This window comes from Apis florea, unplaced genomic scaffold, assembly GCF_048593485.1.
Source record: "Apis florea isolate Af1SG1 unplaced genomic scaffold, ASM4859348v1 contig_3081_pilon, whole genome shotgun sequence".
NCBI lineage: Eukaryota > Metazoa > Arthropoda > Insecta > Hymenoptera > Apidae > Apis > Apis florea.
The window spans coordinates 5086007-5110976 of record NW_028256703.1 but is presented as its reverse complement, the minus strand read 5'-3'; the positions used below and the strand labels follow the sequence as shown (position 1 = coordinate 5110976).

Here is a 24970-nt window from a genome sequence, read left to right as displayed (position 1 = left end):
TCGTCGTTCCTTCGAGCGTCGGGGGACGACACTCGTCGTCTCTGTGGAGAGAAGAAAAGAAAAGAAAAGAAAGAAAGAAAGAAAGAAAAAATCGTCGTCGACGATATTCGAAACGACGAGTCCTTTTTCCATTGCCACGAGCAAACGAGGCGATTGTCGTCGAAACTTTGGCGTCGCGACGATAAAAGGGAAATTTGGCTGATGGTTTTACGTCGAAACGTCGACCCTGCCCTCCCCCCACTTTTTTACGGTACACCGCTCTTTTCTTTTTTTTACTTTTTTTTTCTTTTTTTTTTATTTTTTCATTTTTTACGGCGACCCACATTTGACGGACAATCGAATAAAAAGTTTTCCAGCTGTTGAAGCGGTGAACGGAGAGGGTGGGTGGGAGGGGGAGGGGTCTGGCTCTTTTATGCAAACAAACTGAAACGGATCGAGTCTTTCTGTCGCGACGAAATAACCGAAAAAAAAAAAAAAAAAAAAAAAAAAGTCGTCGGTTGATCGAAACCCGTATCCCAACTTTTGGGGGAGGGGGGGGGGGGGAGACGAGAAGAACGAGAAGCGGAAGAAACGCGACGCGGTGGGCAGAGTTGCGGTAGGTGTGCGCGCAGCAGGTGTGAGCAAAACGAGAAACGAGCCCGTTAAGCGAATTAACGTTCTCCTCGTGGTCCTCGAACAACTTCTATCCGAGCGCGTTCTATCCGACTTGGTGGACGATCCCGACCCATTCGTTTCATCCATCCAAACTTTTCCCTTTTGCCGCGTCGCGATTCTCTCCCTCTCCCTCCCTTTGATCTTTTTCGGGTGCAGAGATTTCCTCCACCCAGATTCGTAGCGGAGCAGAATTGCGTCGCCCTAACAATTCCACCGCCTCCTTTCGCGAATATCCGCGTGCACGCGTTCGCTTTTGCACGCATCGTTTTCGAAAGATAATCTTTAATCTCCTCCTCCCCCCCCTCCCCTCCCCTCCCCTCCCCCCCGGCTGGCAAGTTGACGATTATCTCTCTTTTTCTTTCGAGCTCGCCCGCATTATTCAAGCTCGTCAGCCAACTTTCTCGGATAATTAGGTTCCCGAGGGTGCGGGAATCTTTGCAAAGTACGACAAGCATACACGCTAGCAGCGTACGTTGAAATAATGTTTTCGCAGCAACTTGTCGCGCGAACAATGGAAACTGAAACTCGTGCCCGAAACTGGGAATCTTGCGTTTCACCGTGGATCGCCGTTGGAAGCAGTTATCTGGTTTCTGAATCTGAAACGGGGGGAGGGAAAAAAGGAAAAGAGAGAGAAGGAAGGAGAAAAAACGGGAGGGGCAAAAAAAAAGGAAAGAAAGGAAGAGAGAGAGAGAGAGAGAGAGAACGAGTAAAGTCGAATAAAGAGGAATACGGAGTAATTTGCGAGTCGCGGGTCGAATACGAATAGGAACGGACAATTCCATTTGTCGCGATGAGAAAATCAAGAGGCGTGAAAGCAACGGTATACAAATCGGTATATATGCATATTTCGCCTTTGATGGTTAGGTTTATTTGCATATTCGGCGAGCATATCGACCACTTCTAAATCGATATATTCAAACGCATCTGACACGCGTCGAGTAACGCGGAGGAAAATAAGGGGCCACACACGGTAATCCGACGAAACGTACGAATCTCTCGTTACGCCATACGAATCGGTCGCGATTACGTATGGCGAAGCGAAGGTTATCGGTTGGTGTTTCGCTACCTTAATTGCGTGCAGCGTCAGCGGATAATTGATGAAGTAACGCGATTACCCCTATGGTCTGATAATTCTGCGGATTGTTAGGAAACCGAGCATGGTGCAACGTTGATAATCGATCGCGCGTACAATCTGTTCGTTCCACCGCACGTGGCAGCGACGGAATAACGAAGCTATTTGTTAAGCTATCGAAATTGTTCCCTTGTCCTTTCGTAACCACATTTGCGGCCCCCATTCTCTCCGTTCGCCCAACGAATTTTCCTTCCTAACGGAAAAGAAAAGAGGAGAGACAAAAGTAACGGGGGAGGGATGGAGGGAGGGAGGAAAATGCTTTTTCCTTCTCTTAGCCTCCCCTTTTATTATCCTTTTCAACCCTCTATGCTTTTCCTCTCGAGTTTCCTCTCGTTCCTCTCTGGCAAACTTTGCGACAAAGCGAATAAATCCAAATACAAAGGAATTCTATTCAACGCGAATTAACCCGCATCTTTTTTCGATAAACCGACCAACCCTGTTAACGAGACGTGTATGACAACTCACCTCTGAAAAACGAATCAAAACGGAGAGAGAGAGAGAGAGAGAGAGAGGAAGAGCGCGCGTGTTTTTTAAATCGGATAAAACACAACCCTTTTTTATCTTCTTTTACGACTAATTTAAGTTGCGAGAAAAGCGACTATAAAAATTGCAACGCTTCGCGGATAATCGAGTTACGATCGATTTTTCGACGCGGGAAACCGCGAACCAGTGACAGGTGGAGTCATCTTACGACGAGAAGCCGCGATCGATCGTTTCGAGTTGCGAGAACGTAGATCGACCGATGCGAATGGAAAGAAAGAAACGTGAAAGATCACGTGATGAAAATCTTTTGAAAAAAATCGAGAGATAAAATATAACATGATCCTTCTTTCGACCAATTCGAAATTTTTCATTCGATTAAAAACTTTAATTTATTTCGATGAACGATTACAATTGCTTCTACTCTCGCTTCGTCCTATTCCCAGAGATTGACAATGAAGAAAGGAAATAACTGTTGATCGCGATAACGAATTTAAATTGAAATTATCGTTAATTCTCAACCGTTTAAATCAACGCTTGCGATTGCGATTTTCGCGCGTATCTTCGAACAAGGTAGTTCTCGCCGTTACCGACTCGAGATAACCCAAAAACACTCGCAAAGGTAAACTATTATCGCGTCGACATATCGTACAACGTTTAATATCATCTCTTTGCAATTTATTCTCGATCAGCGACTAAAATAGACACGCTTAATGAAAAATTCATCAGGCATAAATTAAATTATATAAACAGGTACGATAGGAGGGAATATGCGAAGAAATACAAGTGAAGGAAATTAGCGTATATTTTCCTCTAATCCATCGTATCTCTATCAGCTCGATAGATAATCGAATCGAGATTTAATTTCACAATTTGACAAAAATCTGTCGAAAGAACGAAAAGAAAAAAATCGTTCAAACACTTGGTCGATCGAGTTCCTGTCGTTGATACAACTTTTCCAAAATCGGTACTGGGATACGTTTCTCGGCCAGGTTTTTCGTTCCAGGAAGTTCGGAAGATAATCGAGAATTTTCAGACAGCGAATCTTGTCCGGTCGGTGGTAAAAGTTGATGCGAAACCAATTTCGACAAAGGTATGGCTTTCTCCTCTAGATTCTCCGTGCCTGGCAACGGCAACGAGATCATTTCCGTCTCTTTCGTTATTATATCTCGACCAGTGAAACCGATTTCGGACGTTCCACCAATCGCTCCAGGAGCCGCTAAAGTTCCAACGACTCCGACAAACAACGTGACGATCTGTAACTGTTCGAAAACACCCTCAATCCCTCGATCATCGGTCGTATCTTTTCGTGGCCAAAACGCGCATCACTGACGGAAATCAACGTTCGCGTATTCGTGTGTTTCGAAAAGCGTCAGAATTTCTTATTTTTTTTTTTTTTTTTTTTCTGCAGCCATCGACTGTGCGAAGACGAAGAGCGAAAAGTTAACAGCGTCTCGCGTTTTGGCCGCGTTTTTTCCCATACTTTCTTACCTCGATCATGTTCGCTCGAATAACCACGTTCGACTGTTCTCCTATCCGCGATCGTACTTTTATACGTATGTAAATATACACATATGTAGATATAGGATATACGTGGCGACACCGGTCCCGCAACGTGTAAAATCCACGTTTTATTTTGACGTAGCCAAACGGCTACGACACTCGCTCGAGGCGATATCCTCGAATCGTCCAATTATTCTCTTTTTACCCGTCCGTACCTGTTTCGATATCCCCCCGGAATTACTTATTCTCTTCCACGTCCCCGCGAGAATTCGACCGCACGAAAATCTGCGCTGTTCGAGAAATTTCTGCGTAGCGGAAAAGTCGAAGAAACGTACGTACGTAACGCGGCACACCGAGAATAAGAATCGAAATTTATACTCGTTTTCCTCGACGAGGAGGAGGTTTTTTGAGGTATCGAAATGAAAATATATAATCGGCACTTATTGAAACAATAAGTGCGAATGCGTAACGCTCGCGGGGATAATTTTCCATATTGTAAATATTATTTCGTCGAGGGGAAATAAATGATCGGAGAGGGCGCGTGATCTCGGCGCGTTATTTATCTAGATCGAGAAACTAAATCGAGGAAGCGAGAAGTTGGGGATTCTTCGAAATTCTGAAAAACGAGACGAAAAGCGAGACGAGAAATCTTGATCTTGTTTGCTCGACACCCTTCCTTCTCTCCTTCCTCCTCCTCCTCCTCCTCCTTCTCTTCCTCTTTCTCGTTGCCTCTCTCTTTATCGTTTCAACGCCTACGCGCGAACGAACGTAAGGAATAATCGAATCTACACACGCCTACGCCTTGTTCCGTCCAACCAACCCTCCCTCTTTCCACCTTTTTAGGGTACAACGACATTTCCTCCGCGACGTGACGCTGTGTCTGTATCTTACTTACGGACGCGTGTCTTCATAACGCGGCATAATAGGCGTAGCGTGCGGTCATCGGGAAAAAGTGACGTCATTTTTATCGCCGTTCCAACCAATTAGCTCGCTATTATAGGCGAGGCTTAGGTTGCACGACGACGGAGCCGAGCAAAACTCGGGCAACAACGTGAAGCGGGGAAAAAGTGACGTCACGTATCCATGTCCATGTACCTTGACATTTCTCGCGTCTCCTCCTCCTCCTCCTACTCCTCTTATCTCCGACTTCGCCGCGACTCCTGTTGTTCAACGAGGAGGATCGTTTACATCATCGCGCGCGCACACGGGGAACATAGAGGTGGGGAGGGGACGGCAGGGGGAGAATTCGATCGACGTATTTTCAATGCGATTAAAAATAAACCTCTCCCCCTCGCGCGTGCTTTATCTTCTCTCGCGCTTGGATTGCGACCCGACGCGACACAGCGCACGTTGCTTCACCCGAATGGAAACAAATTACGTATTTTCCGGGAGATTTTCATCGGTCAAAGCGTCCATTGACGGGGGGGAGCGCGTCGCCATCAACACGTGGCAACCTGTTTGCGACCGACAGCTCGATCGATCGTCTCGTTTGGCGACGAGTGGCGACCGTTAACCGTTTCGTAACCGATCGTTCCGTGTCGATCGACGACAAACAAACGAGGACGCGACGTCCTTTAACCCGGCGATCAACCGAAATATACGTTCGGTTCGAATATATAATACGTACGATCAGTGATGATCGAGACGTTGGTTGGTGAAATCGGTGGGATTCGCGTTTTTCTCCAATTTTTCTTAAATTAGTACCCGGTTTGTTGAACGCGTCGCGGTCCCCGTATTTGCACGTTCCGTCTTCTCAAACAGAGAGAGAGAGAGAGAGAGAGCGAGAGAGAAAACCGAAAATACACGGTCGCGGGTTTGACGTAGAACGGTTTGCCGTTACGTGTATAAGCAACCGGGTAAAATCGATCCTGTATTTGTTTCTTTTTGTCTCCACACTGTGGGAAACGATAATCGAAACGGGTTGACTTCCTTTTCTCGTCTTTAACAACAGCTTCGAAACAGCTAATATAATTCCTTAAACTTCAAATTTCCTTTTCCTTCTTTTTTTTTTTTTTTTTTTGAAAAATGAGTCGGAAAACGGTGGTGGGAAGAGCGTCGCTCTCCTTTCCAACGCCGGACGGTGTACTCGACATGGATCAAATTCTGTCCACGGATCCGTGGAAACAGATCGACAATTTCGTGCAACACAATTTCAGGCAAAACCTGTTGGACGAATTTAACGAACGGTTGAAACTGAATCCGGCGATCGCGCCATCAGGTAAGGCAAATCCCTTTTTCTTTCTTCCACGATCGAATCGAGAATTTTAACACCGGCCGTTAATCGACGAGAGTAGAGAGTAAGAGCCCGGCAAAGAAACGGGGGGGAACCGTGTCGTCGTCGTCGAGGACGCCCCGTAAAAGTGAAACGGCGGCAACCCCGAAAACGAACGGAGGGAGATCGGCGGCGAAAGAGAAGAAGAGCGTTGATCGCTCGAAGCAGCCGAGAGGAAAGGAGACGGCGAGGAAGGAGGAGGACGGGGGAGGGAAAGGAGTTTCGAAGGGGAGGGCGAAGGAAGGTGGGGGCGCCGTTAAGGGGGGAGAGAAGAAAGGGGAGAAGCAGTCGAGGGTGCAGACGAAGGGACGAGCGTCGACCGGTTCGCAAAAATTGGACGCCCCGATCACGAGGAGAAATTCGATGGGAGCGGGATCGTCGGCCAGGAAGAAGAAGGAGAACGCGGTGGACGGTAATGAAAAATTATCGATCAAGGGGGAGAAACAGGTGGCGAGGAAGAACGATAAAAAGGAGGAGGAAAATGAGGGGGGGAGGAGGAAGAGCTCGGTGAACAGCTCGGTGGAAAATAAATCGAGGAGCGTGATTTCGATGTCGCAGGTTAAAACGAGCACGCCGAAACGTAACATTCCTAGAATTAGCAGTTCCATTGGCAAGGAAAATGCTGTCGCCAGGTATAACGTTTCAGCGTCGAATCGGGATTATTCCGTGAAGAGCGACGTTTCCATGAAGGGGATACACCGCGCCATTTGCGCGAGCACGGATTTGAACAACAACAACAGCAAAGAAAACAAGATCGAGAAGAAGATGGAGGCTAGTAAAGAAACGGGCGTGGCGAAACTCGAGCATAAAACTATGATTTTGGGAAAGATTGAGGAGGAGACAATGGTCGCGAGCAAGGAAATATCGAGAATATCGATGAATCAGAAAACATTAACGTCGAGTTGCAAAAAGGAGGATAAAAAAGAAGCGTCGACAGGTAAGCAAGGTTTGCATGCATCTCGTATATGTGGATGTAATGGATGATTCTCGCGACAGAGAGGAAGATTGGAAAGCACGAGAAACGTTTGCTGGAACGGCGAGAAAGACGGCGGAAAAGGAACATAAGACGGCACGAAAGGAAAGCGGAGCAAGCTATGGAAGAGTTCAGCCATCACGTTACCCGCATCGTGAAAAAAATGGGTTATTTGTCGGGTACGCGTTTATTTGAAATATCTTTACGAGTAACGATTTCAACGATTATCCACTTGAAATGTTTTCTTGCAGAATTCAGTTCGTGTTCCAGTAGCGATGATGACGTTAGCAGTTATTCCGATTCCTACGATACTTATTCCGAATCCTCGAAAGGATCGTCTTACTCTTCGTCGTATTATTCCTACTCGTCTCGTAGCTCGTGCTGCTCTTGCAGTAGTTTGTCCACCACGTTTTTATAATTACTAATTTAAAACAAATTTTAAATATATATGTATATATACGTGTGTCATTCCCCCGTTTAAATGTCGAATATTATTTAATTTCTTCGTGTTACACTGAATAAAGAATTTACGAAACGAATAATTAATCATAATAAATTCGAACGAAACGTGTTATCCTTTTTTATATTCCTCTCCATCCACGTGAAAATATTTCGAAGATAAAGATGTTGTCGTTACATCTCTAATGAATCGAGACGAAACAAGTTATACATCTTACTGCCTAGATACTTACTTCTATCGTACCGGTTTTCTCTATTTATATCTCTGATATTACCGTCGTTGCACTGGTATGTACGATCCATCCCTATGGACATCGTATACTTGACATACATGTTAAAAATACTTTCTGGTTTAAATTAAATTCCACCTCAAGAGTATGCATATCATTTGGCCATCGATAATACATATATATATATATATTATTTGGATATCGGTTATCACGATCTCACGCACGAGCATCGTTTCTCATTAATATATCGCATATATACATATATCGTGGTATCGATGCAACGAAGAACAACGAACTTGAGACCGTTACTTATGCACGTGTTGACAAGAAAGAGCGGGGCCATTCCTATTCGCCTCGCTATAAAAAATCGTAGAAATTTATCTCTAGTTTCCAATATGCTTTCATCATATCAAAGGTAACGCCACCACACGCGTATTCGATAATCGTTGAAAAGAAAAAGAAAAAGAAAAAAAAAGAAAAAAACGACAACGTATCAATTCCAACGTTCGATCTTTTCACGATATTTCGCGAATATGCTCGACTTTGGCGACTGATCACTTTTTTTTCTTCGGGGAAACGATTTGAACGAGGAGAAGAGGAAGAAGAAGAAGAAGAAGGAGAGAAAAAGAAAAGGAAGGGAAAAAATGAGGCGAAAAATTGCAAGGATGTTTGATCCTCGCATCGATGTTCCATTACCTTTCCCGATCTACGTCTGCGCGTGTCGGCCGGGTCTATAAAAGCGACGCAGGGCGTCGCGACGGCTCCAGACGCGACATACGCGCATAACTGAAAATGTGACATCGAGGGAGGGACAGAGATTTTATCCGTTACCATCGTTGACAGATTAGATCAGAAAAATTTGTGTGAAAAGTCGAGAAGACGTGGAAGGCCATCGCGGCGACAATTGGCTCGAGACGAGATTCGAATCGATCGTTTCGTTTTTTTTTTTTTTTTGCATTATTCGTTCGGTCGGATTCGTTTCAGTGACGTACAGTGTGAACATGTAGAACGTGCCGAATACGGAGGAAGAAGAGGAAGAAAACGAGCTCTTTTTTTTTTTTTGTGTGAAAGTTGAAAACGACGACGTTGAAAACCCGGTGAATTACATTGAAACATTGGAATCTGTGCGTCGATTCGTCATTCCGCCAGACACACCTTTCTCGTTCGTTCGAAGGATTACCGCAATCGTTGTAAGTCGATCATCGATAAGAGCATAAATAATCACACTGTCTAACGTGCCAACAAATTAACACCAACGAACGGTCTATCGAACTAACCAATAAATCGAGTGCTCGTTATTATCGATATTAATGGACAACCGTTGTTGACAAGGATTGTGCGCAATGCAATTAAGAATTTAACGAAGTGAAATACGATGAGATGAAAAAAAAATTAAAGCGAGTAATAAAAAGAGACATAATTCAATCGGTGCGTTTTAGAGAACTTTCTTTTTCTTTTCTTCTTCTTCTTCTTCTTCTTCTTCTTTTTTCCTCCCCCTCCTTTCGTTTATAGAAATTTCGCTCGTGACCGCCCTTTCCCCTCCTTCTCTTCCCCTTCTTCAAAGTGTTGCGTGTAAACGCATAAAGGGAAATGGGGTATATAATCGGTTCTCTAAATCCTATCTTGACACGCGTCAAAATATAGTTCCTGGTAAACAGAAATGTTAAATATAGCCGGGGGGAGGGGAGGGGGGGAGGGGGAGGGGGGGACCGAAACTTTTGTGAAGAACCGGCGAGAACCGGCGAACGGAATTAACGGAAAAATAATCCACGTTGTAAATTCTACGAATCGAAAAAGCGAGATTTACGTAAAAATAGAAAACGCGTGTGTGCGCGGTGTAAAGCAAAATTCGTGGATGGAGGGGGAGGAGGGGGGAGGGGGGCGGAGGGGAGGGGGGAAGGAGAGAATTATTTCGAGGGGAAAAAAAAAAAAAAAAAAAAAAAAATGACAGCTACGACCGGCAGTAAAATTCAATTCTCGCGAATCCAAAAATGTTTTAAACGTCGATTGTTTCTCGCGAAGCGAATCGACGTTTTTTATAAAAAAAAAAAAAAAAAAAAAAAGAAAAGAAAAAGTGCCTTTGGACCGAGCGAAACGACCGATAAATTTTTGCCACGACGGCACGCCTCCTCCGATTTTTTTTCTTTTTTCCTTCTCCTCCTCCTTCTCCTTCTCGTCTACGGTGAGAAGAGTTTGTTGATTTTTGAACAACAAGGAATGATCGGGGACGAGAACCGTGCGATAAAGGAACGATGATTTGACGCGCGTTGCTGCAGCGAAATCCTTGCTATTGATCTAGGCAGCTGAAAAGGTCCTGGGTTCACCCGCCCAACCTCCACCATTCACCCCTCTCGCCTCTCCACCTTGTATTTAGTCCTTCGCCTACACGCTCTATACGCGCGATTTCTCTTCTCCCGATTTTATTTATTTATTTTATTACTCCGAAAGAGAAATCGGAATTGATCGACACGAAGCGAGGATCTTTCTCTCGTGACGCGTGAAAACACACGCGTAACGCGCACGTAACGTTCGTCGACGCGAAGAAATACGAACGATTGTTCACGAATCGCGTGAAACGAAGAGAGAGCGATGCCCCTCCCCCCCGCGATAACAAAACGGTGTTAAACGCTCGATCGACCGTTCGTTGGGAACGACATCGTCGTGGTTGGCGCGTAGTATCGTTGAACGAAAAAAAGGAGAAGTTTTCACGATCGTAGTAGTACGATTGACGAAGGAGATGAGAATGAAAGAAGAAGATAAACAGAAGAACGGGGTCGGTTTGATTTCAGATGAAACTTCACGAGAAAAAGGAATCCGGAATACACAGAGTGCAGGAGATTCCTTTGGAGGAATTGGAGCTCTCGAAAGAGTACGAGGTGGAGAAGAGCCTCGGGGAGGGGAGTTTCGCCAAGGTGTTGTTGGCCACCCATCGAGCAACCCGGACGAGGGTGGTGCTGAAAGCCGTCCACCAAGAGCTGACCACGGAGAAGGACTTTTTCCGCGAGTTCCACTACTCGTATCATCTGAGCCCGCACCCCAACATCCTGTGCTCGTACGCGGTCGCGTTCAAGGCGGACAAGTGTTTCGTCTTCGCCCAGGAATACGCCCCTTACGGGGATCTGGCGGGGAACGTGAGAGCCGGGGGCTTGAGCGAGGAGGCGTGCAAGAGGATCGCCAGCCAGCTTTGCTCCGCGCTCGACTTCATCCACTCGAAGCAGCTCGCCCATCGGGACATCAAGTTGGAGAACGTGCTCGTGTTCGCCCTCGACATGTCGAAAATCAAGCTGTGCGATTTCGGGTGCACGAGGCGCGAGGGCACCCTGGTGAACAAGATCAGGTGCACCTGGCTACCCTTTCAACCGCCCGAGATCTACGAGATAGTGAAGAACGAGAGATACGCGTGCAAGAGGAGCGCCGATTGCTGGCAATTCGGGATCGTGCTGTTCGTCTGCCTGACGGGGAATCCGCCGTGGCAAACCGCCGACCTGATTCAAGATCCCGAGTACTCGGCTTTCCAAAGATGGTTGAAGAGAAGGACGACCAAAGTCCCCCCCTCGTTCAGACGGTTCACGCCCAGGCTGCTTCGATACTTCAGGAGAACGTTCGAGCACAAGCCCGAGAAGAGGCCGCACGTAACCGAAATCAACAAATACTTGAAAGACTCGTGGTGCGTGAACAAGATCAGCCACAGCGCCACCTCCACGCTGGTCGACGCGAGCGAGGGTGTAGCGAGGAGGGCCGACAGTTTGCTCTACCTAGACACGATCCTTGATGATCAACGGAACGTGGACGAGAACAAGAACAAGTTGAGAAAGCTTCTCAACAGTTACGGGCTCGAGACGACGATCGATCAGAAGGTTGTCACGAAACGGATCTGGGAGTGGGTGATGCAGTGCGACTCGAACATAGCCGAGCCGGCGTTCGTGGGTAGTTTCGGGACAGAGGGTATGTGAGGGATGGTCAAAGCTTCTAGCGAACCTTGCCTTAGAAGCGATCGTCAGAAACGAAAGAACAGTTTCGGTGGGTTCGACGCGGACCGCGAGGGAAACGCGCCACAACCCTCTCTACTCTGTGCCAAATCAACGTTCGAAAGAACGGCCACGAATTCACCCTCGATCTTTCATTAGGGGGAAGAAGACGTCGTCTAATCTTCCGTGCCGTCGTTCACACACTCGCCTTTCACTTTCCAACACGAACGCTTATGGACGTGAAAATGTGTGATAATCCCTCCTCTGTCTTTTATTATCGTATCTCCTTTCTATCCCACATCTGATCCCTTCCTCCTCCGATCCACTACTCATTTTCATCAATCTTCTCTACGAGCGGACCAATTATCGACAAATGTACGTGCGTATGTATATTATCGCGTGCAAACATCTTTCGTACGCTTCCTCCTGCGTGGAAGACCCTCGAGACGAGAATTGCCTAAAGACTGTACGGAGAGAGAGAGAAAAAAAAAAAAAAAAAAAAAAGTTGAGAGTGCGAGATGAATGCGAGACGAATAATAACGGGCGATCTTGAGTAAACGAAACGATATATGTGATAGAAGAGAAAAGAGAAAAAAAGAGAGAGAGAGAGAGAGAGAGAGAGAGAGAGAGAGAGAGAGAGAGAAAAGAAAACTCGTTAAGACTGGGGCGAATGCGAGCGTAAATGCGATCGGTGTTTTTCGGTGTCGACTATAGAGACAATAATGACTGCGGATTTCCTATATAATTTATTACATTATGATAATTATAATACGATAGTTTAAACGAAAACGGTAAACGGTAGAGATCACTGTACGAGGCCTTGCGTGAAATCGAGGATTTCGTTCCATCGTGCAATCGCAAAGAGGTTCACACGTTTTAAACGTTAACCGCGAAGAAATGGGGCGAAAAATTTGGAAGAAAAACTCGAATAGAGATTAATTCGGTATTTAGCGTCGTTAAGCGTCGATATAGCGTAATATGCATAAACATAGCGCGCATATATTCTTTTAGCAATTTATCGGTAGAAGGAGAGAACATATAGAAATCGATCGATGGTACACAAATTTGGTAGAGCTACCTTACCACGGGACAGCAGGCTATACGATACGCGGTGACGCGTATTCTTCCCCTCTCCCATCCTCCCCGCCCCCCTCCCAACCTCCCACGAAATTTGTAATTAGTAAAATTGTATTATAGAATCAAGTTGCTACAAATGAGGAAGAGGAAAAAAACAAGAAGGGAAGAAATATGCGAACAACAACGCGTTAGGCCTCCGTTATCGCGAAACAATGTTTTCTATATAAATGATATCGAAATAAACGCATTAAATATAAATGATTGCCTATGATAGTATTGTCACAATTGTCTATGATAGTATTCTCTCGAGTCGGCCTCTCTTTTTTTAACGTCTTTTAAACATTGTCGGACTAACTAAAACTTTATCGAAAGCGAAAGAAAGAAGGAAAAACTGTTCGGAAAACGGTTCAACAAACGAAACTGGTTCGCTGGTTGAACGAATTTATTTTCTTTCGAAGGAAAAAAGAGTTATCAAAATATGTCTGACTTTTACATTTACATCGCGATATATTTCCGCGATGTTTTTTAACGAGCGAAAAATCTATATATATATATTTAAATACGTGAAACATTTTTCTTTCTTCTTCTTGTCCTTCAATCTCAAATGGAAAAGAGAGCAATTAAAAGGACCATCGAGGAATACTTGACCTTTGACCTTTTTTCTTTTCCTTTTCCCGAATCCGCGGCCATCGCGAACGTGCTACTTGTCCGATTTGACACATCCTTGACCCACGAGACACCTATTTTTCTAGTGTTGCCGACTGTTGTCGACTTATTTTCTATATATCTAATCGTCCAGTTCTTAAAAAACGAGTGAAATCACGTATTCTCTTTCTCGAACAAAAATAATTACAAACATTCTTTTTTTTACGAGCATCGAATTTAAAAATGTGCATTTAACGTGGATGGAATTCGTCGAACATTCGTAATCGTGCTGTAGAAGTTAAAGTGAAATCGGAAAATTTATTATGCGATTTTAGAGAAGAGCGAAAGATTCGCGGAATCGTTGACGGCAATAGTTCGAAAACTGTTCGTTATCGACATAAACGAAAAGATAATTTTGCTAGAAAATTTTTCGTAAATATTATTACGTATCTATTATTGATATAAGAAGAGGTAGATTAAGAAACGTCAAACTTCTACCAACGTGTATTCGCTTCTTTTATCCGTATATACGATGGGTATTTTGGGTTTGCGCGCTACTATTTCCGCGCATCGCGCGTTTATTCTGAATCGTTTGCTTTCCCAAGTTACGTACTTCTACAACACGCGAACATATCTACCTCGTGCGAAAACATGCGTACGTCTATATGTACAGGTATAATAATATAGAACGAAAAAAAATCGCGAAAGGAAAATATACTCGAATCTATGATATAAATATAAATATTCTTTTCGTCATACTAGATATAAATGATAACACATGTAAATAAATAATATGAACGTAATTTTAAAATATTAAAGCATACGTAGAATCGTAACATTGCGATAATGATAACTGAGACCGTGAATTTGGAAACGGAGAGGAAGAGAAAGAAAGTTGAGGCAGCGGACGGCTCGTCGCCGAGTATCTCGTCATCGATCCTCCGGTCCAACAGCCCGACGTCTATTTTCATACAGGCTAACCTATTTATATGTACGGACAATGTTCCACTTTTATCGGCCGATGAGAACAGCGAGCAACCGCGCGTCACATCGTGTCGGAACTCGATATATCGCGTAGATTGCTTCTTCAGAGTACCGAACAAATCTGCATCGTGCTATTTCACCAGTTAACTGGTACCACGTGCTTATATACATTATACTTATATGCCCCCTACCGCTAACACGCCTTCATGTTTTACGATCTCCCTTTTCATTTCTTGACGTCAAAGAAGCGCTCTCGGAACGATAACGGATTGAATATCAGGAAGAAAAGATTGAGAGAAATATACGAATTGAAAATTATTCGGAAGAAAGGCTTTAAAAGTGAAACGACTACTTACCAAATTACAAGTTGTTATCTATTGAAAACTGCGCTGGACATTCTATATTTTCTTGCGAGTTTGAAAATGTCTTCCATAGCCTGTCGAATTCATCGATGAATGGCTTCACTAACGAATGTTGATTAGTCACTATTATGTGATCGAAATTCCCAAAAAAAGCAGACATTGTCCAATTCGTGCTACCAGTGATTAATATATCATTATCCACGATCGCGAATTTATGATGCATTAAACCAACGTAATATTCTAATCTAATTGTGACCCCTAAAACGCAAATAATTTCAAAATTCGATAGAAAAAAATTAATTCAAATATCATTCAATATTAATTCAATAATTAATAATAAAGAATTGAAAGTTGGTGAAATATATCTAATGTATATAATAATAATAAATATACAATAATCATTTTTCACATACCATTTCTATAAAATAAACCCGTTTGCGCGGCCTCGTTGCAAGCCATACTTCGATCCATTATTATTCGAACAAGTACTCCCCGTTTATGTGCGTTCACGATTGCATTTGATAACAATTGACAAGTTAACATGTACATACAAATATCTAAACTTTGTTTTGTTCGGTTTATATAATTTTCCAATTTTCTATAAATATTATTCACCGTTTGTTAAAAAAATATATCGATAATATTTATTTATAATTTGAGCAATCGTGTATTACCTCAAATATTGAACAGAACAAGTGTCTTTGAGACAAATCTTTTCATTAGTTAAGTGTGTTCGACAAAAACTAGATTCTTTTGTAAAAAACATCACCTCTGAAATGTCTTGTTTCGATTCATGAATATTTGTTTTCAAATCTTTGCAAGTGTTTGTAGATTTAATCCATAGGTTATGAACTTTTTTGTACAAATACCAAATGATTTCCGATACAAAAACTATTCCCCCCACTACAAAAATTTTATTTTTCATTTCTAGAATAAAAGTTTCAAATATATTTGTATAATCGGAAATAACAATGAAAATTATATTAAATTTGTAAATATATATATTTTCGATATTTTTTATTGGTTTACGCGTATATACGAATCATGAGATGTTCTAAAATAATGTTCTAAAGTATAATGGACATAAGAAACGAATCAAAATGATTGATTTTATAACTGACAAAAAGAAAAAAGACTATTAAAAATAAACAATAAAATACGAATGCCGTGTTCCAAAATATTTAACCTAAAATATAATCGATGAAGTTATAATGCAAATTAAATAGCAATTATAAATCTCTAAAATAATAAATATAACACAACACACCTGCATATATACTTTTTAAGATCTTTAATTAATTCTAATTTTTACTTCAAAAACAAATAATTGAATCAATAGATAGCTAACTTTACCGCCACTACGAAATGTCTAACTCTTGTGAAGTTGTCTTTCAGTACTGAAAACAGTTTAACTTTACATACTAGATCTATCTAGATATTTTCTGGATATTTTATAATAAGAATGTTTGTTATTCTGATACAAATGTGTTAGAATTACTATTTAAATAGAAAAAAAAAAAAAATCAATTTAATGTAAAAAAAAAAAAAAAAATTTATAAATGTTTACCTTTATTAAATATCATCAAAGATTTCTTAAAATACTGTAAAAATATGTAGAAAGATTCGTTAGTTTTGTCCCATTTGCTTAGATATAAATTCTTTATCTCTATTCCAAAGAATATTACATATAGTATTTAGCTGATAAGAACAGTCAAACACTTCAGATCTTATAGGAAGTTTATTAATATCAATTCTAATAACTTTAACTTTCCATTTGTCTTCAAATTCTTTTATCCGTGCATCTTCTATTGTAGAACTCGACCATGGTTTAAATCTATAATATTTTAAAATTTATTTAAATACTTTTATCATGTAGGAAAGAAAAAAAGATCTCTTATAATAAATTACTTTGTTCCTATTACTATATTTGCTGGTTTCTCTTTTATGGCTGTCATAGTATTCATCAAATATGGAACATCATTAAATCCTGTTGCATCATCAAAAGAAAATACGGAACATATAGCATCTACTTTATCTTTACATGCCTATAAGTTTAAATAATGTGATTCCTTAATATTGTATTCCGTAATTGTGTCATGTTATTATATTTTACATACAGGTAATATATGATTATATTTTTTAATGCTTGCTTCTGAAGTATCCCAAAATTGTAATTTAAACAATATAACTTTATCCCATATCTTAACTGGCCAAAATACATTTGTCTTTTTTATTCCATTAGTTTCAGTATAAGTATTAGATTCTAATATTCCAGCAAGTCGAGCTACAACAGCAGTTTTTCCTACTCCGGATCTTCCAATCATAAAAATTTTATATGTAACTTCTTCAATCGAAGAAGGTAAAGGTGGTCTTTCAAGAATACCTAAGAAATTTTATAGAGATAAATCAATAAACAATAAATATATATAATAAAGAATCGTTTATTTAATTATCATTCTTTACCATAAAATCTCCTTTTCTTAGATGTGTTTATATAAAAATGATGCATCAATGATTCTCCCTCAACCGAATGCAACCAATTTACGTTTATTGCTGTCATGAAAAGAATTATAAAAAGAACCAAAAAATGAAATTTAATAAATTTCCGATAAATATTGGCGATTACAACGATTACAAAAACTGCTACATATTTTGCAAAACAAGTTATCATGTAATAATTATCTTAAAATCTGAATGTTTGAGTAAAATTCAATTAAAAAGATAAAAGAAACTCAATTAAATAAAAAAATCTTTGTTTTATCATAGATGATTTTATCAACTAAAGTATAATTTTTATAAAAGTCACTTTTTTTTTCATGAATTCTGATAAATGATACATTCCAACAAGTATGACAACTTTATCTCACAAATTTGCATGGTATTGGCGGTTCTTGTGAATTTCATGTACATATATAATCTCTCAACCAATCAAATAAAATCCCGCCTTCGAACAACCAATAAGAATTATTACACTATATTACTGCATGGGGACAAATAATTCCATTAGTAGTGAAGTTGGCGTTAGTTCAAATAAATGCCACATTGACCAATAAAATCCATGTACAACACGTAACGCGTTGTTTGCAGTTGTATCGCCATATTGTATATTTAACGCGGGTCACTGGCGCGTGTATGGGCTTTTCATAAGATTTTCTGCCGAATAAAAGTGCGTGGAATAATAAAAATCGTGAAATATTACGCGCAATGGATCCAGAAAAGTTAAAAGTAGTCGAATTACGGACAGAACTCTCAAAGCGTGGACTCGATACAAAAGGCGTCAAGTCAGTGCTCGTTGAGCGACTTCGTAAGGCAATAGAAGAGGAAAATGTACATCGTAAGTTACTCTCTTCTTATTCTTTAATCTTATGCTGTCCCAAATTTTTTGAAGTATGATGTTCGTTAACTAACAGCCTATATATTCAAGTACTCCAATGTTGACAAACATTCAAGTGAGGCAATAATGATGCATCTAACATTTTTCATTGTTTTTTCTTTCATTATATTATCTTTGAATAAAAAATGATAATATATTTACAATTATTAGAAGTAATTAATCGCAAAGAATTTCTTTTTAATATTTCTTATTCTGTATAGGCGCGAACTATGCGCGCCTTTCTTCTGTTTACGTACGAATTGTATATGCGACGCTTTTACATCTTCTATTAGTTTTGAAGTTAGCAATTTTTATTTACGTTTACTTGAATTATTATTATTCTTCTATTAATATCTATAATTAAAGAAAAATATTATTAAAAATTATTGTTTTTAAAAATTTAAAAACAAATACTATATTTATACTATAATACTATATTGATTACCTTTCTAAATTAATATAACATAAATATTTTCAAATTATAGAGATAAATCAAGGAAAAACAAATGCCAGTGCAGAAGATACACATGATGATATAGTTCAAGAAAATGATGAAAAATCAACAAAAATACCACAAACACCAAAAAAATCTAGTAGATTATCTAAAAGTGCTCCTGTGATGACACCAAAGGAAGACTCTGTAACAAAAAAACGAAGAACTACTAGAACTCCATATTCTAGAAGGAGGACATCTCCTAAAAAAGCTGATCAAAATGATATGTCTCGTGAACCATCTCCTACAGTATCTGAATCTGCTTTGCAAGAAGAAACTATACCAGAAGAAACTGCTACGCAAGAAGAAGCAGCTGTGCAAGAGGAAACTGCTATACAAGAAGAAACAGCCATACAGGAGGAAACTACTATACAAGTAGAAACTCATGCCCAAGAAGAAATTCCTATACAAGAAGAAACTCTTATTCAAAGAGAAATTTTTATGCAAAAAGAAAAATCTTTATCACCTAAAAAAGATGAAGAAAAAGAAACAAAAGAATTGGTATCAAATATAGAAAATAAAAATGCTAGTCCCATGGAAATTATACAAGAAGATGAAATAAAGGATATTGATCTCCCAGAAAATAATGAAAATGAACAGAATATAAGTGATTCACAAGTACCTTCTATAAAATCACCAGTAAAGTCTCCAATGAGGTATAGTGTTACTGATATTGCACTTTCAAAAGAATCATTAGATAATAAAGATGATGTGAATCAAAAACAAGAATCAACAACAGAAATCAAAACAAATCTACAAGAATTAGAAACCATAGATGTAAAAGAAAAAGACACTGATTCAGACATACAAGAAAATGATATGTCGATTACAATTAATAAGACATGTGATAAGGCAAATGATATATTAAAAGAAAATATTGAACATGAAGAAGAAAATATAGAATCTGTAGATAATGATTATATTGTAGAATCTATTAATGATACTAAAACTATTGACATTCCTGAAACAGAAGAACAAGATTTACTTGAAGAACAAGATATAGATATGAATGAAAATGATGAATTAAAAACTGAAAAGCAGTTAATTGAAGATAAAAATATTTTGTCTACTAGCGAAACAATTATAGATAGTAATATCGACAAAAAGCAAGATGAAGAGGTATATTTTATAAATCAATTTTTAAAAAATTTTAAAACATATTGTTATATTTCAAAATTACTTCATAAAATCAATTTGATTTTTTATCAACATTTTAAATATTTTTTCTATCACTTTGCAAAATTCGTTAACTTTATCTGTTAAATATTTGTAATCTGGTGTAATCCGCGATCTCAGCAAAATGTAGAGGACTGTAATTAAAATAGACTTGTTAAAAAAAAATTGAAAATATTCGTTAAATTTTAAATATTTTAAATCTTTTATTTTTGGAAATTTTAAATTTAAAATAAAAAATTTAAAAATGTTCGTCGATATACGTTTGAGATCGCGGATATTCTTCCTAGTAAAATATTACGTCCTCTACATTTTGTTACATAAAAATCTTACTGTACCTACAGGAAATATTATTTTTAATCATTGACCTATTTTCGTTTACGTGGAAAGGATATAGAAATGTCAAAAATTAAACACGAAGAAGATACAGATGTAGATATGAAAGAACGAGATACGAACGACATCATCAGGGATAGAAAGCGGAAAAGATCTCCTAATCCTTTAGAAGATAGGCATGATTCACCTCCAGCAATTCTCACTGAAAATGAACCAGAAATTGATGATTCTGCTTTAATATTATCTTGGTGTATGTTGAAAACTAAATAAAAGTAATTCTAATATATAAAAGAAATGTTTAAATAATTATTATTGTTATTTCAGATGACTCAGATTTAAATTTGGTTATTGATAAAGATGGATTTTTTACTGCTACACCTATGCATAATGATGGATTTTCACATATGTGGGCTGGTGCAAGAGCATCTTATGGTTTTCTTTGTGGAAAAGTTTATTATGAAGCAAAAATAGTAGAACATTGTACCATAAATACAGAAAATGAAGAACATCCACATGTTCTTAGAATTGGTTGGTCTACTCTTTATACTTCAATGCAACTTGGGGAAGAAAAATTTAGTTTCGGATATAGCAGTACTGGTAAAAAATTAACGGACAATCAATACGAAGATTACGGATTTGAATTTGGAAAGGATGACATTATCGGTTGTTATTTCGATGCAACGTCCGAAAATATTCTACTTTCTTATACTGTTAATGGAAAAGATCAAGGGATAGCGTTTAGTATTTCTAAAGAAGAACTCGGTGATAAACCATTATTTCCACATATTTTGAGTAAAAATTGTAGTTTTGCATGTAATTTTGGCCAAGAAACACCATGGACAGAAGAAATTTTACAAGATTATGTTTCAATCGGAAATGTAGAATCACAATATAAAATTTCTGGACCACGAAGGCCAGAGAAAAAAGATGAATGTGAAGTAATAATGATGTGCGGGCTACCCGCTTGTGGAAAAACAACCTGGGCAACAAAATATGCAACTGAGCATCCTCAAAAGATGTATAATATTTTAGGACTCAGCAGTTTAATTAATAAAATGAAAGTATGTATTATAAACGTATTATATTATGCTATATATTTTATATTAATTACTTTGATTAATATTTTTTAAGGATCCTGGATTATCTTACAAAGAAGGTTATGAAGATCAATGGAAAATACTTATTGATAAATGTACTGATGCATTAAACAAACTGATGGAAATGGCTTCTAGTAGAAGACGTAATTATATATTAGATCAGGTATATTTTTATATTTAGAAGAATTTGATTCTTTATATTAGTTAATTAATATATTAATTAATATATTAATTTAAATTTTTCATTTTTTTTATATTATGAAATGGAATATAGACAAATGTATATCCTTCCGCACAACGACGTAAAATGAAAAATTTTTGTGGATATCAAAGAAAGGCAGTAGTTATAGTTCCATCAGAAGAAGAATTTAAGTCACGTTCTATAAAACATAAACCAATAAAAGGCAAAGAGATTACTGATTCTATGCTTCTGGAAATGAAAGGTTGGTTTTAACTTATGGTATTCATTATATAATATATTTTCGTACATATTATATATTACAATACACATTGATTTTTTTTCAGCAAATTTCAGAGCTCCAGTTATTGGTGAATATTTTGATACTATTAATTGGGTCGAACTTGATCAAGAAGAAAGTGGAAAACTTATAGAAAATTATAATAAAGAGGGAAAAGAAGCAGGTTATGGTGAACAACAAAGAAGCAAACGACCACGTACTGACTCGAGATCAGAGAATGTTCATGAAAATCGAAATGATGTGCGAAGTAATCGTGAAAGAGATAATCGAGATTATCGTGACAGACGAAGCAATTGTAAGAATGAAAAAAAAAAAAAATTTAACTAATAAAAGTTGTAAGATTAAAAAAGAAAATTATTTTTTCAAAAAAAAAAAAAAACAGATTCCGACAGAAATCGTAATCCCCTTTGGCGAGGTAATATGGGATGGAGAGATAGACCAAGAGGAGGTGGACATATAAGACATGGCAGTGGTTATGGTCCACCGATGTTACGTAGAAGAAGAGGAATACCTATTCCACTCGTACATCGTGGAATGAATAGAAGAGGTGGTAACGGTGATAGAAGAGGAAGTGGTAATGATAGAGGTCGAGCTTTGAATTCTCGACAAGGTAATCGATCAAGAGCTCCGATAGGGTAATTATCTTTTCTATTTTTTTAATGTTTTTCTCTTAGCATTTTATGCACATGGGTTAATTTTCTTATAAGAAATTACCAAGGATCACAACAATCTGTATGGAGTCAACAAGGCAATTGGTCAGGTGGTCAATCTCAAGAAGGTTGGGGTCAACAGAATAATTGGGGATCACAACCGTGGTGTAACTGGAAGGGCTATGGACAAGGCTCGTACAATCAAAGCAATTATAATCAACAAGGTTATGGTAATGGAAATTGGAATAGTTGGAATCAGCAGTATTATAATCAGTATTGGGGCCAGCAGCAACAGAGCGGACAAACTACGACAACTAGTGGACAAGCAGCAAATAAACAATAATCTAATAGGATTTATATAACGAGAGTGGAATAATAAGGTATAAAATATTCTCGATTCTATTCGTTTGTTGAATAGACATATAAATTTTAAGTTTGAAATGAGATGAAAATAGAGGACAATCGTATTTGTTAATTTTGATTTATATTTTGTCGCGTCAAAAAATGAAGATGATTCATACAATTTTTATTTTCATATAATATTTATCTTCATTTTATTATCGTTGTTATTGAAATAGCACGAATGATATTTATTGTATGATAGCATATATATATATATATATATATATTTTTTTTTTTTCAGGCAAAATGAAAAGCACAATTGCTTTATTTAATGATTCCACAGTGGGACATAGATTTATCCTTCAAAGTGACGAAGAAAAAATAAAAACTCCAGGTCATAGTGTTGTCGATTCCGACTCCATCGGTTTTGATTACATATAAATAGATGGACAAATTTTTCCACGACAATATATTCACAATTTTTGTTCGTATATTTTACAATATACGAATTCCAAAGTTATCTAAACGCGTTTTTATAACTCGAGCAACAATTTAGATTCGTCGAGTGAAGGCACCGTTACACATGCACCACGTGAAATTATTTTACGTTGCAAAATGCAATACTAAATAAATTGTAATAATATATAACTACGATTGAAAAGTAATCATCGCGAAAAAGCACGTAACAAAAGAAACGTATTCGTACTAAATACGTAGTTTTTAAATCGAATAAAAGGGGGTAACGTATAAATAACGTCTTGTAACGACTTTTAATCGAAAAATCGATCAAGAGGAAGAATGTCACGTATGGGTACACTATATGCAGTTAGAATTAAGATTAAAATATTTACAATGAATTATCGCTCTCGAAATAAACACATGTAAATATGTACAGATTTTCAAACGTATTACACAAAACGTTTACTGGAAGTCTGTTTATATATTAATAGTTGAAGTATCATGTAATAAAAGAAATTTGTTCTCGATAAAAAGCGAGAGTGATATTGTATATGATTTTGTCTTATCTTTCTATACTAATGACAATGTACAAAAAAAAAAGAATATCGTATTACGAATAAATTATTATTGAATTTGATTTATATGTACGCGCATTTTATTAAACTAATAAGGTCACCAGATTATGTTCTCGAATTGGATGTTATATTTTATAACGTAACTCTATAATCAAGAATATGCGATTGTTACCCAACGTACTTCCTCCTGCTCCTTCTTCTTTTTCGTCACCACTATCTTTTTCATTATGTTCTTTAACTACTTATATTTCTTTTCTTATTTCCTTTCCCACCCTTTCTTTCGCTTCGCTACATTTTTCCTTGTAACAAGTTTACAAATAAAAACATGATACTCATTTTAGTTTATGCTTCTTATTTCAATAACACTGAAAAATTGTTTCCTCACAGTTACAGGATGATTGTCTTTGTACCTCCTTTTTCTAAAATACTTTGTACAGTTTGTGAGACTTCGAATTAAGGTGTTTTTTAAGCTTTAAACAGCATAAAAAAATATAAGTTTAAAACTTGCAAGAGTGAAAATTGAAGTACGAAGAAGCTCCATCATCGCATACTACCACGATTCGAAGTCGACCAAGATCAAATAATAAAATATAACATTAAAGTATATGTTAATGAACAAAATTTGTTTTTCATATATGATCGAATAAGAATAATTTCGCAAAATTAGTTCATAATTGGAGAATTTACTTGTTGACAGAAGTGTACAAACTTATTCGTAAAAATAAAAAATATCTTCTATTTATTTAGAGTTTAAATTATTTACAACCCAGATTCAATCAGCGCAATTACCTGCTAGAAATATCCTGTAACAGTAATTCAGTCTTCACGCACGCTTAATATAATTGTCAACGTAATCGACAATGTTGACCTTGTTAATCTACAAATGTTGATTTAAGTTAATTCAAAATGATTTACATATACGCGATACAATTAACGACATTTGTAACGCATTTTGTGTAATTGCGCAGATATTTTATCATGCAAGATTACCGATAAATCGTAAGCTCTTTTAATTTTTTTGCTGCCTCATATAAATAGATTTTTATAATTAAAATAATTTTCTTATATTTTGAAATAATATCATATTTTTTTATAATTTATTTCCAAAAAGGAAAAAGAAAAAAGAAAAAATAATAGTTATTCATTCGAGACATACATTGTACTATTAATCTCGTTTTTGCATAGGAAAAAAAATATATTACATTGATATTATTTATTAAAAAATCATTCATAAATTTTTTCAAAAAGGAATTA

The 24970-nt window shown here is 37.9% G+C and overlaps 5 protein-coding genes across 7 annotated transcripts; 3 read left to right on the top strand and 2 right to left on the bottom strand.

Moving 5' to 3' along the window:
• Nucleotides 1-3389: 3389 nt before the first annotated feature.
• Nucleotides 3390-16427, bottom strand: zuc (Mitochondrial cardiolipin hydrolase zuc). Of its 3 annotated transcripts, none has more exons than XM_031917236.2 (5): nucleotides 16307-16427; nucleotides 15414-15666; nucleotides 15153-15337; nucleotides 14734-14997; nucleotides 3390-3528 (listed from the first exon to the last, which is right to left on the bottom strand). In XM_031917236.2, exons 1-4 carry the CDS (start codon nucleotides 16320-16322, stop codon nucleotides 14738-14740), a joined length of 714 nt encoding a protein of 237 aa, XP_031773096.2. In that variant the 5' UTR covers nucleotides 16323-16427; the 3' UTR covers nucleotides 3390-3528; nucleotides 14734-14737. The 3 variants fall into 3 exon arrangements, with proteins under 3 accessions (XP_031773096.2, XP_012343599.2, XP_086765221.1); XM_012488145.3 differs by lacking the exon at nucleotides 16307-16427 and adding an exon at nucleotides 16007-16129; XM_086909095.1 differs by lacking the exon at nucleotides 16307-16427 and adding an exon at nucleotides 16007-16126 and having other exon boundaries at nucleotides 15414-15925.
• Nucleotides 5689-7570, top strand: LOC100870232 (uncharacterized). Its single transcript, XM_012488147.3, has 4 exons — nucleotides 5689-5987; nucleotides 6064-6978; nucleotides 7038-7193; nucleotides 7266-7570. The coding sequence occupies exons 1-4, from the start codon at nucleotides 5795-5797 to the stop codon at nucleotides 7430-7432; spliced, it is 1431 nt and encodes a 476-aa protein (XP_012343601.3). The 5' UTR covers nucleotides 5689-5794; the 3' UTR covers nucleotides 7433-7570.
• On the top strand, nucleotides 8469-13006 carry meng (serine/threonine-protein kinase meng-po). The gene is made up of 2 exons (XM_086909093.1): nucleotides 8469-8893; nucleotides 10493-13006. Exon 2 carries the CDS (start codon nucleotides 10493-10495, stop codon nucleotides 11654-11656), a length of 1164 nt encoding a protein of 387 aa, XP_086765219.1. The 5' UTR covers nucleotides 8469-8893; the 3' UTR covers nucleotides 11657-13006.
• LOC100866852 (Mitochondrial cardiolipin hydrolase zuc) lies at nucleotides 16016-17643 on the bottom strand. The gene is made up of 5 exons (XM_086909094.1): nucleotides 17203-17643; nucleotides 16857-17122; nucleotides 16648-16784; nucleotides 16307-16573; nucleotides 16016-16136 (listed from the first exon to the last, which is right to left on the bottom strand). Exons 1-4 carry the CDS (start codon nucleotides 17408-17410, stop codon nucleotides 16366-16368), a joined length of 819 nt encoding a protein of 272 aa, XP_086765220.1. The 5' UTR covers nucleotides 17411-17643; the 3' UTR covers nucleotides 16016-16136; nucleotides 16307-16365.
• A 154-nt stretch (nucleotides 17644-17797) lies between these two features.
• Nucleotides 17798-24458, top strand: LOC100866159 (uncharacterized). Its single transcript, XM_012488144.3, has 10 exons — nucleotides 17798-18073; nucleotides 18598-19724; nucleotides 20169-20364; nucleotides 20439-21175; nucleotides 21246-21374; nucleotides 21486-21654; nucleotides 21737-21985; nucleotides 22073-22325; nucleotides 22398-22720; nucleotides 22984-24458. The coding sequence occupies exons 1-9, from the start codon at nucleotides 17944-17946 to the stop codon at nucleotides 22681-22683; spliced, it is 3276 nt and encodes a 1091-aa protein (XP_012343598.2). The 5' UTR covers nucleotides 17798-17943; the 3' UTR covers nucleotides 22684-22720; nucleotides 22984-24458.
• Nucleotides 24459-24970: the final 512 nt, after the last annotated feature.

What these genes read in the sequence shown, in the direction of transcription:
- LOC100870232 (XM_012488147.3), top strand. Translation starts at nt 5,795, where the DNA reads ATGAGTCGGAAAACGGTGGTGGGAAGAGCGTCGCTCTCCTTTCCAACG. An exon ending in TCCGGCGATCGCGCCATCAG is followed by an intron (nt 5,988 to 6,063) that starts GTAAGGCAAATC and finishes CGACGAGAGTAG; the next exon opens with AGAGTAAGAGCCCGGCAAAG. An exon ending in TAAAAAAGAAGCGTCGACAG is followed by an intron (nt 6,979 to 7,037) that starts GTAAGCAAGGTT and finishes TTCTCGCGACAG; the next exon opens with AGAGGAAGATTGGAAAGCAC.
- meng (XM_086909093.1), top strand. Translation starts at nt 10,493, where the DNA reads ATGAAACTTCACGAGAAAAAGGAATCCGGAATACACAGAGTGCAGGAG.
- zuc (XM_031917236.2), bottom strand. An exon ending in TGTTCTGTTCAATATTTGAG is followed by an intron (nt 15,338 to 15,413) that starts GTAATACACGAT and finishes TAATATTTATAG; the next exon opens with AAAATTGGAAAATTATATAA. An exon ending in GGGTTTATTTTATAGAAATG is followed by an intron (nt 14,998 to 15,152) that starts GTATGTGAAAAA and finishes TTTGCGTTTTAG; the next exon opens with GGGTCACAATTAGATTAGAA.
- LOC100866852 (XM_086909094.1), bottom strand. Translation starts at nt 17,410, where the DNA reads ATGATAACTTGTTTTGCAAAATATGTAGCAGTTTTTGTAATCGTTGTA. An exon ending in TAAGAAAAGGAGATTTTATG is followed by an intron (nt 17,123 to 17,202) that starts GTAAAGAATGAT and finishes AAAATTTCTTAG; the next exon opens with GTATTCTTGAAAGACCACCT. An exon ending in AATATAGTAATAGGAACAAA is followed by an intron (nt 16,574 to 16,647) that starts GTAATTTATTAT and finishes AAAATATTATAG; the next exon opens with ATTTAAACCATGGTCGAGTT.
- LOC100866159 (XM_012488144.3), top strand. Translation starts at nt 17,944, where the DNA reads ATGGATCCAGAAAAGTTAAAAGTAGTCGAATTACGGACAGAACTCTCA. An exon ending in ACAAAAAGCAAGATGAAGAG is followed by an intron (nt 19,725 to 20,168) that starts GTATATTTTATA and finishes TTACGTGGAAAG; the next exon opens with GATATAGAAATGTCAAAAAT. An exon ending in TATGCTTCTGGAAATGAAAG is followed by an intron (nt 21,655 to 21,736) that starts GTTGGTTTTAAC and finishes ATTTTTTTTCAG; the next exon opens with CAAATTTCAGAGCTCCAGTT.